The 13,329-nt window shown below is 39.4% G+C and overlaps 2 protein-coding genes across 5 annotated transcripts in view; both read left to right on the top strand.

Moving 5' to 3' along the window:
* Positions 1-3,453, top strand: part of LOC126391291 (uncharacterized) — an 8,550-nt gene extending 5,097 nt beyond the window's left edge. The window contains exons 7-8 of the mRNA XM_050045945.1: positions 2,041-2,157; positions 2,410-3,453. Of these exons, the coding sequence (XP_049901902.1) occupies positions 2,041-2,157; positions 2,410-2,478 (186 nt within the window). The 3' untranslated portion in view covers positions 2,479-3,453. The remainder of the gene's footprint in view (positions 1-2,040; positions 2,158-2,409) is intronic.
* Positions 3,454-3,589: 136 nt separating this feature from the next.
* LOC126391295 (uncharacterized) lies at positions 3,590-11,969 on the top strand. Of its 4 annotated transcripts, XM_050045953.1 has the most exons (8): positions 3,590-3,740; positions 5,232-5,302; positions 5,469-5,648; positions 5,759-5,869; positions 6,031-6,087; positions 9,236-9,388; positions 11,353-11,472; positions 11,683-11,969. In XM_050045953.1, exons 3-8 carry the CDS (start codon positions 5,478-5,480, stop codon positions 11,749-11,751), a joined length of 681 nt encoding a protein of 226 aa, XP_049901910.1. In that variant the 5' UTR covers positions 3,590-3,740; positions 5,232-5,302; positions 5,469-5,477; the 3' UTR covers positions 11,752-11,969. The 4 variants fall into 4 exon arrangements, with proteins under 4 accessions (XP_049901910.1, XP_049901913.1, XP_049901912.1 ...); XM_050045956.1 differs by lacking the exon at positions 9,236-9,388; XM_050045955.1 differs by lacking the exon at positions 5,232-5,302.
* Positions 11,970-13,329: the final 1,360 nt, after the last annotated feature.

Consider the following 13,329-nt stretch of genomic DNA (forward strand, 5'->3'; position numbering starts at 1 on the left):
GGCGAATGGTAGTTACGGCCTTGTCTAGGCCTAACCACCATATGGATTTTTACTAAACTTGGTAGATATGTAGAACAGGACACCTCAAGGTGACTGGAGAAATTTAACTCTAACTGGCAACTGGGTGGCGCTATAACAACAGAAAAATGCTTAAAAACGGCTTAAATGCGACTGATCGCTGTGGCTTCCCCTTTGGCCAAACGTTGTTGTTTTTTTCTAATTTTTGGTATGACTAAGTCATGGTATGGTATGCTGTACATAATCATGGAAACTGTCAGTGTGTCATTCTGTCAGTCAGTCATTCTGTCTGTCTCACGTTTTTCTACTCACTGACGTGGTCAATCTACTGTACTTTCAATAAAGCAACTCATACTATCAAATTCACAAAGACTCTGTCTGAATACATTGCTCTTCTTAATGGGTTCAGTTGACTATTTAATCTGCAATTTCCTATGACCTGTATCCCAAACACACACCATGTGAAACTGTACATGGGCAACTGTGCACTCAATGGGTATGGACTAGTTTTTGTTATTATCAATCAATCTAATTAAAATTACGTATTATGCGTATGATGTGACGAATGACGTATGATGCAAGCAATGCGCTCGTCTGCAGCAGAGACTGTGAGTGGGAAGAGCCTCCTGTAGCTGTTGTGTTTTTTGTGTGTACTTATGCGTATTTTTTGCATCAAGTTTCATATCGAACAATTTTCATTTAACTTTTTGGATGGTTCTTACAACAGAGGAACCGGAGTTAACAGCACCTGTTACCTCCTTTCAGGCCCTTGATTTACCTGTCCCTGTCACACCATTACTAAAGGCCTTTGCACACTTGAATCAGTTTTTTTCCAATTTGTTTTTTTAACCCTTCATCTGAAATAAATCATTACGTACAGACACCCTGGGCACTGATTCCGCTGTATTTTATTGTTCTAGTCGTTGTTGCAATATTAAGCAAATTGAAAAGACACATTTCCTCCTTTGCCTCTCTTCTCTGGAGTTACCTATCAGGCTGTCACCACTCCCTCCCTGTCTTTCATTTGGCACCGCAGCTGCATGAAGGCGCAGAGCTGTCCTTCACCTTCTGTGTGCAGTCCACATCCTCCTCCTCTTCATCATCATCCACCTGAATATTACTATCTGACCTGTTGAAAGTAGCTGTCTGAGTTACGAAATGATTCTGTGCACCCTGTTCCTCTGTCTTGTCGCAGCTGTGTCCTGCCGCCACATTTTCTTCACTGATTTTTAGTCAAAAGTCTCTAAAGGGTGAGACGGATGCGAAAAACACAGAAAATCCAACCTGTTCCGAAAAATCTAATGACGCACGGAAGGTTTTGGACTCAGTGTGCAAACATGATTGACACAACGTGAGGTCATTTTTATTTTTAGACTTTAAGCAACAATTTCAGATGAAAAAAGGCCTTAACAGAAGAAAATAAAATGTAAAATAACTTCAATCTCAGCATCTTTCTTTATTTGCTTCATGTTCACAGCTCGACAGGATGCACCTATCCATAGTAATTATCACCTTCATATGTGGCGGTCACTGGTTATTCATGGGCGGGGATGTATGCTAACTGCTGACTAGTGGGAGCACGCTGTCGCTTTAAGACTGATTTGCATTCATGAATGTACACACGTGCCTTTGATAAATCTGAGTTACCCACAGCGTTCATGAATCTGGTGTAGGTTTAGTACCAAGGTTTTTAATGTGCAAATCTACTCACAGGTGTACTAACATTTCATTAATGACGCCCACTGTGTTTTTGTTACCTCAGAATGAGCTGTTTATATCTAAGTTCAGAGGCGGTCCTCTTTCATGGAGCCTGTCATGTTGTTGTACAGTAGCCCAGAGCAGACAAACCAGACACTGCTTACACAGGCTTTGCACATGGAAGAAGTTTCAGTTGTTCAGCCTCACCAAAAGATGCCACTAAATCCTGCTTACTAGATCTTTAATACTCACATCTTAAAGTGAACTTTACATCGTCTTTGAATCATATTAAATTCTGTCTTTTTTATTTCCTGTCTGTGTCAGGGTTTGTTGTCAATCATAGACCTGACTATGATTGTCCTGGCTGTTCTCCAGGTGTGTGTCTGCATCAGCTTTGTTGTTCTGGCCATCAAGGCTTTGGTCAAAAGGAAGAAGAAAGAGGTACAAAGCATGACGACAATGCACAAAATATACAGTCCACATGAATTAGAGGACAGCCAAGTGGTATATTCAGAATTAGTAGTGCAAGCAATAAAAACAGCTGTAGCAGTGCTGTAGTATAAAAGCAGCTGCATTTCTGCTGCAGTATTTAATATTTGCAGTGTTTAATTCAGTAAAATATCACATTGTAGAATTCTCAACTTCATCCTGTTTTTGCTTGATGAAAGTTCATTTTATTTTCTGTGCCAACAGGGTGACAAAGATGTTAAAGATCAGCAGTCACAGTTGAAGGAAGTCCTCCTGACCAGTCCTGGTGCTTAAAAGCAACTCAGCTGAACACATGGAAGCTTGACTCTGAGTTGTTGAAATATTTGTGCTTTTACACACACTTGCTGAAATTGTTCAAAACTGCCTCATATCACAGGGACACAGTCTGTGTCCAGGTTTTGTTTCTGTCTACTTGTGAATTACTTTTAAAGCTAAATTGCTTTAATGAAAACATGTGAAATAGTGAAAACTGTCCAAAGAGACGCTTCAGTGTTATGATAGTTAAGTTAGATAATAATAGCGTAAAATTTCAATCAAAAGACCAGTCCCTTTTACTAGCCCGGCGTAGCTACACATTTGGACAAACAAATGCCTGTCTCAATTAGACACCTGGAAGTTTTCCGATATATAAAACCTAGTTGTTTGCTACCTCAAATTATGTGTCCATTCCTCGATCACCCTGCAAGTTACTGATATTTTTTAGCCCATAAGGGTCCTCAGATCAAAATAATCAAAAGGGTTTTTCATAAAAATTAATCCAAGTTGTGAGGATTGTTTTAACAGGATAAAGTGATGTAGTGTCAGTATACTGGGGGCCATAATCCTCGATTCCCGTAACTCTCTCTGATGTGGAGCGAGATCAAATGAATCACTCATAATTGATATGTTATCTGAAGCCTAATTTTTATACAAGTAATTTTAATACTTGTTTAAATAAACAATTTGATGCATTTCTCGATCTTTGCTGAGCAACAGTTTTGTGTTAAAGGAATTAAAGACCTGTCCCAAATATAGGCCCATTGATTTCAGTTATTTAAGCAAATAATAGCCCGGGCTATTTTTACGGTAATATGATTTTTTTTAAATAGCACTTTTCAAGCTTAAGCATAAAGTGCTTTCCAGATTAAAATATTTACAGATAAAAAAATGAAACCCACACAGATGCCATATGTGTTTATATCTATTTATGTGTAAATATAAGTACATTAAGTGTGTTGTTGTTTTTTTGATTTCCAATCTTGTGCTTGTACTACAATATCTGAGGGAAGTATTGTTCTTCCTTTATGTTTTGATACTGAAAAACATCTAAAATTAAATACTGTTACAATATATACTCACATTGTGGTGTTGCTTCTTTTACTCAAATAGAGGAGCTACTTCTTCTGCCACTGCTCATTTTGTAGCGTTAGTAATGGCACTTTTATTTTGGAGAATTCAAACGAGTGACAGGAAGTATGAGTTTTGTTTCTGCTACCTGAACCCACCTGCAGCACACCACACTGTCTCTGTTAGAGGAGTCTGTAGACACCAACCAGGTGAGTTCACTGCACATTGAAGTATATAATTCATAATAATTTGAACATTTTAATGAGACAAGCTGTTTATTGAGCTCTGAACTTTGTGATATGGATGTTTGGTTAATGTTTATCATGCTCCTAGTGTGCAAGAGAGAGGAGAGTTATGGAAAGAAAGATCAACTTGATTGTTTAATTTAATTACAATTTTGAACGCTTTCTATGCGTTTATCCTGTCTTGACATTAAAGACCCTAAAATTAAATCCTGTTTTTGGTGTGGGCTGTAGGATGAGGTTGAGATGGCAAACACAAAGAGGTGCAGCACTTTCTGTGGGAACTGAACTTCCCTCTATCAAAATGACAAAACCGGTTTGTCGACATAAACCTATAGACTGTAAACACTTTTGACAGTTTTTGTTAAACGCCTACAATAAACGTTTTTCCTTATTCATCTGTTTTTTAAAATATGATGCAACAACTTCTCTGGACATTTATTAAAAAAGAGCAATAATTAATACTATGACTAATTGTGGTCAAGGGGGTTCATTTACAGTACAGAAAAACAATAGTAAAATAAAAATATTTATTTTTTTATGATCCAAATTTGGTTGTAGTTTTAGAGGTTAACTACACAAAAGGTGCAGTTCAGATATATTGCACATTTTTTATAGCTTTTTTTTTTTATATTTTTAATCAGAATTTTCTTTCGTTCTTTGATTTTTGCGACACTTGCTTTTATTTGTTTTGCTTTTATTTCATTTTCTTGTGCTATGTTTATGTTTTGCATCAATACACCACAGCAAATCTCCTGTATGTGAAAACCTACTTGATAAGAAACCAGATTCTGATTCTGCTTTAAAGCCAGCATTTCAGTTTGACACCAGCTTTTTTAAAAAACATGAAATATTCCACTTTTTTTTTTTTTTTTTTTTACATTATTGATATTGATAGCCTACTATTAAACATTTTTGTGATGTTTATACTAATTTAATCCATTACTACTTTTTCCAACTATTCCTACTTCACCTTATTTATACAAATATGAGACAGCAATTCATAGTATCAGCTTTTCAGCTTCCAGCATTCACGCCGCACTTTTTTTTAGTTTTACCTCGATATTCTCTTCGTGTATTCTGAAATATTTTCCCTCCTCTCTGTATAACAGTGAGCTCTGTGTTGAGACAAGTCTTTGGACAGACTATCTGACCCGTCTAGTGAGTTGTTGTGTTCAGCGGGGAGTCACACCTTAACTATTGTGGGAACTCAACTTGTGTTCCCATGAATCTCAGCCGCTCTCCTTTTTTTCTTTGTCACTACAAAAACAACTGAGGCAACATTGAAATGTGACTTGTGTCATCCAGGAAAGCCCCAAACTCAGTTCGCCATCACTTGTGTGTGTGTGTGTGTGTGTGACTCATGCATCATTAGGTGCTCCATCGTAATGATCTTTTTTAAAATCTGAACCTTCAGTAAATTCAACTTGAAAAGTGACTTACTGTTTACTGTTGCAGGTTCGTAGTCAGACACATTTACCCTTTGTTCCACGTACGTGTGTTGCTGCACCGTGCTGGATCAATACAAGGTAACAGAATACAGAATATTACTAGCACTGTGTATATTTACAGTCAGATTACTGCCCTAGTTTTAGTTTTAGTTCACTTGGCTGCTGTGACACTGCTGGTTTACAGTGGGATTCAGTTCTGTATCTATCCAACCTTCCATCTCAAAATCTCCTCGTCATGTTGCAGGTGTGAGAGATGCCCGTCACTGTCGTCAGAGACAATGGAGTGACTGTGATCACTGTGGCGAATGACAGGAAGAGCTCGTTACCACTGCTGTGTCAAATCCTGAAGACTCTTTGCTTCGGTCCATCATGCTGCTCAGTGAAAAAGGGGCTGATGCAGACCAGTGTGACTGCAGCTCTCGGGGTGAGAGATTAAAATGCATTTGTTCATGTGAAGTTTTTAGTGACGGTCTCAAGATGTTAAGTTGTTCAAGTATAAGACAATGAGATTTAACAGCTCTGAATCTTTGACAGACCATACAGATCATGGTGGGCCTGTTCAACATCGGACTCGGGCCAGGACAAACATTCATGCATCCTCGGGATCTGACTGACTTAGGTGCTGCGTACTGGCTGGGTGCTGTGGTAAAGTAATATATTGTTGTGTTAATGCTGCCATAGGAGCACTGTTTTTTTATTAGACATCACTATAGAGCCAATGGAAAAAGCTGATAACAAAAAAACAAAAAAACAATTGAAACACAGTATTGTTAATGTCTCTGAGCTGTCTGCTGTCCTCTCTTCAGTTCATCATCACTGGAATCATGACCCTTGTTGCCGGGCGGAACCCCTCTCTTTGTTTGGTAAGTAAAACCCATGTCTGAATAAAGCACCCTGGAAAGGAAGTAAAAGTCCTGCACTTAAAATTTTACTTAAAGGGGCAAAAAGCGAAATCGTTTCACCGCTAGGTTTGCTGTTGTGCACTCCATCACCGGATCCCGGCTAGTGCTAACACCGGGAGCTAACGCTAACGTTCCTACTCTTCTCCGTGAGTGAGACCGATGTTTTAGCCTGGCTACATTTTACGATGCTAATTGCAAATGTTAGCTGGGCTGCCGGGCTACTCACCTAACACAACCGTAACGCCTGACCCATTGCTGGGACAGAGCCACTAATAACTCAAGCTCTGGACATTAACCCATGCTACGACTGTAACCTTAATTTTAATTGAATCGACATAGCGACGTGCCTAACGTTACTGTAACACTAATTGAACACAACAGACATTTGACTTTATGTTGTACCTGTCCAGGAGAAGAAGAGCTAGCTCTGAGTCAGATTGTAGCCCCTTTAGCCCTCGCAGTGCTCTCCACCTTGGAAATGCAAGGCCAATGTTAATCCGAGTTCTGTCCCTTTCTTTATCCGACAACTTCTTCGCCAACGACCGTTGTTTCTTTCGAGGTAATGTCAGATCCTGGTCGTCTTCAGGTGAACGCTTCGTTCCGCTCTCCGCCATTTCGCTTCGAAAATATGTGCTGCCATTGCTCACTGGCTGTAGCCTTTTATAGGAGGAGGAGGAGGAGGAGGCGGCAATTCACATGAACGTACATGAACGCGCAGCTGGACCGGCTTGTAAACAAGGGGCTGGAGATCAACACAGACAGAGGGTGTGTGATGTCATGCTATACTCCAGATGAAATTACACCTCTAGTTCTTCACATAGCGATTTTTTAATTCCTTCAGTCTAGAAATGATGAATTTCCGCTTATTGCTCCTTTAAGTAAAAGTACAAAAGTATGAGCACCAATGTTTACCAAAAGTACCAAAGGTAGTCATGATGCAGAATGGCTGACTCCAGAATCATATATATAATATTAATGAATTATGATCACTGATTTTACATGTTGCAGCCGGTGGAGCTATTATAGGTAGCTTTATCTGTAATGCATTTTATTATCACATTTTATTTTCTGATGTTTTGTATCAATAATCTCATTTGTTACTATGTTAAAGACACCTGCATCTGAATGACGAAAAAGGCATCATTTTAAAGGGATAGTTAGAATTTTTTTAAGTGGGGTTGTGTGAGGTATGTATCCATAGTCAGAGATGGGCAAAAATACATCAAAATGTATTTTGATACAAAATACAAAATACCCCTCAAATAAATGTATCAAAATGAAATACATGTATTTTGTATTTTCAAATACAGAAAATACTTTTTTCTTTTTCTTTTTAGCAGCGACCCGCAGCTCTATAGGTCATTCGGTCGGTCGGTCGGTCCACAAAGCTTTTCCTGAATAACTCAAAAAGTCCTTGACCAAAAATGCTCAAAATTTACATGCTGCAATTAGAGACCACGAGTAACTATGCCAGAAAGAACAACCATGATTCATCTATTAATGGTGTGATAGTAGCAAATTTGGTCGCAGCTATTACAAATTTGCGCTTGTTTTCTCACAATTTGGTATAGCAGAGTATTCAGGTTTGGGCTATTGCTAGCTTGATATTATAACTATCATCACCATGTTTATTGTTATACAATAGGCTATGTAGCCAGACCCAGACATAAATCATACATCAAGCCAGTTGACATCTGTCACACTCAGATAAAATATTCACCTTGACAGACAATCTGTTGAACTTGGAAGACGTGAGCAGCAAGGTAGTCTACTGGTAGTGTGGGTCCATCCACGTGAGCAGCATGCCTGGCAAGTCTAGTCTAGCTGTGCTGTGAACTGTCCACCAACAGTCTGGCTAAACAGCAGCAAGATACTGTAGCTACTGTAGCAAGTTCACTTGTTTGCTGTCTAACTTGGAGCATTTGGAGCCCTGTGTTCAACTTTTTTCAAATGAAAAAGAGAAAAAAAAGCTAGGGACATGTAGGCTACCCTAAAATATTATTTATTGATTCAGATTTAGATTCAGACAACTTTATTGATCCCACGTGAGGCAATTCATTTGTAGCATACTCATCCCAAGCATCAACCACAACAACATACAATTTCCTATGTTATGCACAGTCCAGTAAAACAGACCACTAGGTCATTGAAAGGCACATTGAATGGCCCAAGTTTAAAAAAACATATAGATAAATATATATAGCTGTATTAAAAAAAAGTAAAAAATATTGTTACATCCGATATTATAAGCATGTGTAGCCTATTATTTTTGTTTTTTGATTTTTGATATTTTGAGTATTTTAAATACAAAATTACTCCACTCAAAAGTATTTTGTTACAAATTACATTTGCTTTTTATCGGCCTTATCAAATACAAATTACAAAATACTCAAATGTAATTGAAATACTTATTTTAAATACAAGTAATAGAAATACTGCCCATCCCTGTCCATAGTCAGTGTATTACATACGGTAGATGTCAGTGTGCCGCAGTTTGGAGAAGCAGACAGGAGTACCACCCCATAAGCTACGTAATCAACACATTCTCACTCTGAACTGAAAGGTACCCTGGGTGCGATGGTTCTTGTTGTTCTCTCATTTCTTTGCTTGAGCAGTCCAGAAAAACACAAGCACGCTGCATTCATTCAGAAATCTTTAGAAAAGTTTTAGTATGATCATGCAACAGCACTTTCTGACCCAAACAGCTGACCTGCGGCGTAATACAGTGCATGGCATACAGGAACACCAAAGTTATGAGAAGTTGAGAAAATGTAGCACCAAAGGAAAGGGCTGTCTGACGGCCAGGAAAAGCGGTGAAAATATTCTCAATATAAAGGCCACTTCGACTGATAATGATTTTTTAGGAAGGCATTTTTAATGTTTTGGTTCTGTGGTGGTACTTCTGCCTGCTTCTCCAAACTAGGAGCGTGCCGACTGCCATCTACTGTGGGTAATACACTGACTATGGATAAGTCACCCCACTTGAAGAAATCCAAACTATCCCTTTAACAGATTGATAAAGCCAGCGATGTTACGTGTTACATATGTGAAATAAAACGCACACTGTGGTGGAGCAATGTCAAAAGAATAATGAGGTCTTTCCTCTCAGGTAGGCTTTGCTGTGTTGATGAACATCGTCGGATCTATCTTTGCTCTTACTGCCATCGGGCTCTATGCCACAGATTTGACAGATGCCTCTTCCTACAACATGTGTTTTGATGGTAATTACCGCTACTGCAGATATGACGGGCCCATTGCACGGGTAAGCATACTTTGAAAGGATACAGCTGGTTTCATTTTTTTTTACAATATATTTTTCTCTTTGTCAACAAACCCAGTGAAACAAACAAAACAAACAAAGTGGTACTCCGTCTCTCTACTCTGTCTGTGGCTCATTGGATGCTACTGAAGACATAAATATGTTCTTGGTGAGTGTCTTGCTAGATTTAGCGACTTTTCAGAGCCTCTTAGCGACTTTATTTCTTAAAGCAACTAGCGACAAATTTAGTAACTTATTGAGACCATCAGGGAAAAAGCCACAAACATATTCAGATATATGATATTGTATTGTATTTCACTCACATGCAGGCTGCTCAGATTAATCAAAATCAGTGGCTACTCTGCTGAGTCTTTCACCCTAGTAATAGGATTTCTCGTTCACTTGTGAGAGCCGGTTCTTTGGCTCTCGTTCACTTTGAAGAGCCGGTTCAAAGATGCACTTCGTTCGTTCATTTTTTGGTTGTTTTTTTTATTGCTCTGTGTGTGTGTGTGTGTGGAGGGCGGGTGTTAGTGGGTTCAACGACGAATCGCATTGTTGATTTATCGCATCACGTGATCTGGATATTGTAACGTGGACCCAGAATAGACCCTGCACATATAAAGTTTGGTGTAGCCATAGTAACACCCTTTATAAACAACAAGCCTGCCAATACAAGCAAGTGCTGGCAGATAGTGGGTTAGCTTCCTACCATTTGTTTCTAACCGAGGGGGGGTCATCAACACAACGTGAATTAGGAACTGGCTCGTTCACGCTAAAGAGCCGGTTCAAAGACTCGGCTCGTTCGCGAACGTCACATCACTATTTCACCCTCTTTCCCTCTATGTAGGCGAGCCTGGTCTCACTCAGAAGTCATTGAAATCCTGCGCTTGGGCAGTAACTTACAGCTTCAGAAACCGGGTTTTACTTTGAAACTCACATCTCCACTCATTTCAGATCACTTCACTTCCTGCCCCTGTGTGTTTTCCTTCCCTTCTGATGACTTCACCTGTGTCTGATTGTCTGTCCCGCCCTGTTTAGCCTCACCTGTGTCTCGTTATCCTTCCCTTCACCAGAGTATTTAGTGTGTGTCCTGTTTTCTCTCAGTGCTAGTTCGTCTTAGGTCCTTGTGTGTGTGTAGCGTTTCAGCCTTTTGTTTCCCTTTGTCCCTTTCTTAGTTTTTCAACACATTCTCACTGCGACCTCGTCACATATTGACATTTGGTCATGGACTTTCACATCTGACATGCAAGGTACCCTGGGTGCGTTGGTTGTGGACGTTCTGGGATGCCGTGTCAAGTTCTGCCTGTTGCATGCATTGTCTTCTTTCAAGATACACTTTTGTCTTCACAGGAAATTTACGGTTTACATACAGTCTCTTTAAAAATTAATGCACTTCGTAAGTACAACAACGCAAAGTGACATTTCTTTCCCCTCTACAACAAACACGTGGTTAGGTTTAGGATAAAAGAAACAAGTTAATCTTATGGGACATGAACACCAGTCTCTTGGGTGAAAGTCTGTGTTTGTTGGACCCACCCACCCCACTCGGACTTTCGCCACCTTAACTTTCGTCCTTGTCCCACTGCGTTTCCCCCTGACGCTGCTGAGCACTGTTGAACTATAACAGCAACTGGATGTGTATCATGCAGATGTTAAAGGATGCTTTCTTGTTGGTTTCTGACGCTGCAGTCACTGCCCAAGCGCCGGATTTCGACAACTTCCGAGTGAGATCCCTCTTGGATCTGTTTGCCTTCACTGATTGTCTCTCTGTATACCAGACCTCCCTTTTGACCAGTAAAGACTGTGTTATTTTACCATAACTGTCTCTAGAGTTGTGCGTTTCAGTCCACCATCACTTGGTTCACCAGTTGTTACAATTGGTTGACAATGACAAAAATCATTACTGACACTTTAAAGTGAAATTGTCTTGGAATAAAATTGAATCACTTCTGTCTCTTTTATTTCAGAATCTGGTGACAGTCAAGGACGCCACTATGATCATCCTCGCTGTTCTTCAGCTGTTTGTCTGCATCAGCTTTGCTGGTCTGGCCATCACGGCTTTGACTGCTGAGATGAAGAAGGAAGAGGTACGAACCAAAAAGACGAAATCAAAACTGTACAGTCCGCATGAATTAGAGGACAGCTGGGTGCTATATTCAGAATGTTGAAGCGAAGTATGAGCAGTAATAACAGGGACGCAATAGCTGTAGCAGTAAGGATAAACGTAGCTGCATTTCTGCTGCAGTATTTAATATTTTCAGTCTTATGAAAGTTTATTTTATTTTCTGTGCCAACAGGGTGGCAAAGATGTTGAAGATCAGCAGCCACAGTTGAAGGAAATCCTCCTGACCAGTCCTGGTGCTTAAAATCAACTCAGCTTAACACGTGGAAGCATGACTCTGAGTCGATGTAATATTTGTGCTTTTACACACACTTGCTCAAAGTAATCAAAACTGCTTCATATCACAGGGACACTTTTTTCCAGCTGATGCATGTGTTTAAGTTTTTTTTCTATCTGCTTATGAATTATTTTTTTTAAAGGAAACTTGAATAAAAAAACATGAAATGGTGAAAACAGTCAAAAGAGACACTTGAGTTATTTTCGGGAGGCTAGATATCTTAAACCGTCAGCAGATTACACTAAAAACTGTATGCATAGATACCACAAGGGGTAACTGAAAGTAAAGATTTTAAAGATATTAGTTTATTGGCCATTTGAAGCACCACAATTTGTATTAGAACGTTTTTGGTAGTTTTCCACATCCTTAAACACACTGAGCAGCAGCATATACTGTACAAGACTGAGTTGCACCTGAGACAGTTTTCTGAGAACTTTTGGGTCTTCTCTTGTTTGCACTGCACATGAGCTGCTAACTCAACAGTCGTTGCAGCTTGGTAATGTTTGTTAGCCTCACCTTTCTAAGGTGGACGGTATGTCAAAGTCTCTTGCTCAGAAAGTTACAGAACAATCCACTCTGACTCACAAGTATATTGGTACACTCGAAATAATAATGATAATAATAACAATAATAATAGTAATAATAATAATAATAATAATAATAATAATGATGATGATAATGATACAGCTAACTGGCCAGTATTTTTCAATAGTATGTAAATGTTAGCTAACTAGTTCACCTCACTGTTACAAGTGCCACACAGTGATTGGGCGTTAGCTAGCTCATGTTTGCAGAAGGATTAATGGGTTAACAGCTTTGATGATGTTTCATATATTCCCTGCTGATAGATCAATAAATAAATGAGCCATTTATTATGAGACTGAGGCTGTATTGTCTGAGACCTGCGGCTGTTTGGTCTGAGACCTTTTATTCCTGAGGCCCTACCGTCTGTGACCTGAGGCCATTTAGTCTGAGATCTTTTTTTTCTGAGGCTGTTTCATCTGAGACCTGAGGCCGTTTGGTCTGAGACCTTTTTTTCTAAAACCCTTTCGTCTGAGACCTTTTTTTCTAAAACCCTTTTGTCTGAGACCTTTTTTTCTGTGGCCATTTGGTCTGAGACTTGAGGCCGTTTCGTTAAAGACCTGAGGCTGTTTCATCTGAGACCTGAGGCCGTTTTGTCCGAGACCTGAGGTCGTTTAGTCTGAGACCTTTTTTTCCTAAAACCCTTTTGTCTGAGACCTTTTTTTCTGAGGCCATTTCGTAAGAGACCTGAGGCCGTTTTGTCTGAGGTAGTTTCATCTGAAGTCTGACAGAGGTTTTCCTGAGACCTGATACTTTTTCATCTAACTCCGGTGCCTGAGGATGTCCTAAATGGACACCATATGCCTGCTCTTGTCCACTTTCCAGGAGAGGTGCAGTTCATCCTGACTGACAATTCACCGTCTCTTTTACTCTAAATGAAACCATAATTAAAAAAATGAATATCATATTGCATTAAAGCAGACTTAAAACTAGTCATTAAGACCTTGAACTCATGAGAATAAT

This window comes from Epinephelus moara, chromosome 6 (assembly GCF_006386435.1).
Source record: "Epinephelus moara isolate mb chromosome 6, YSFRI_EMoa_1.0, whole genome shotgun sequence".
NCBI classification, from domain to species: domain Eukaryota; kingdom Metazoa; phylum Chordata; class Actinopteri; order Perciformes; family Serranidae; genus Epinephelus; species Epinephelus moara.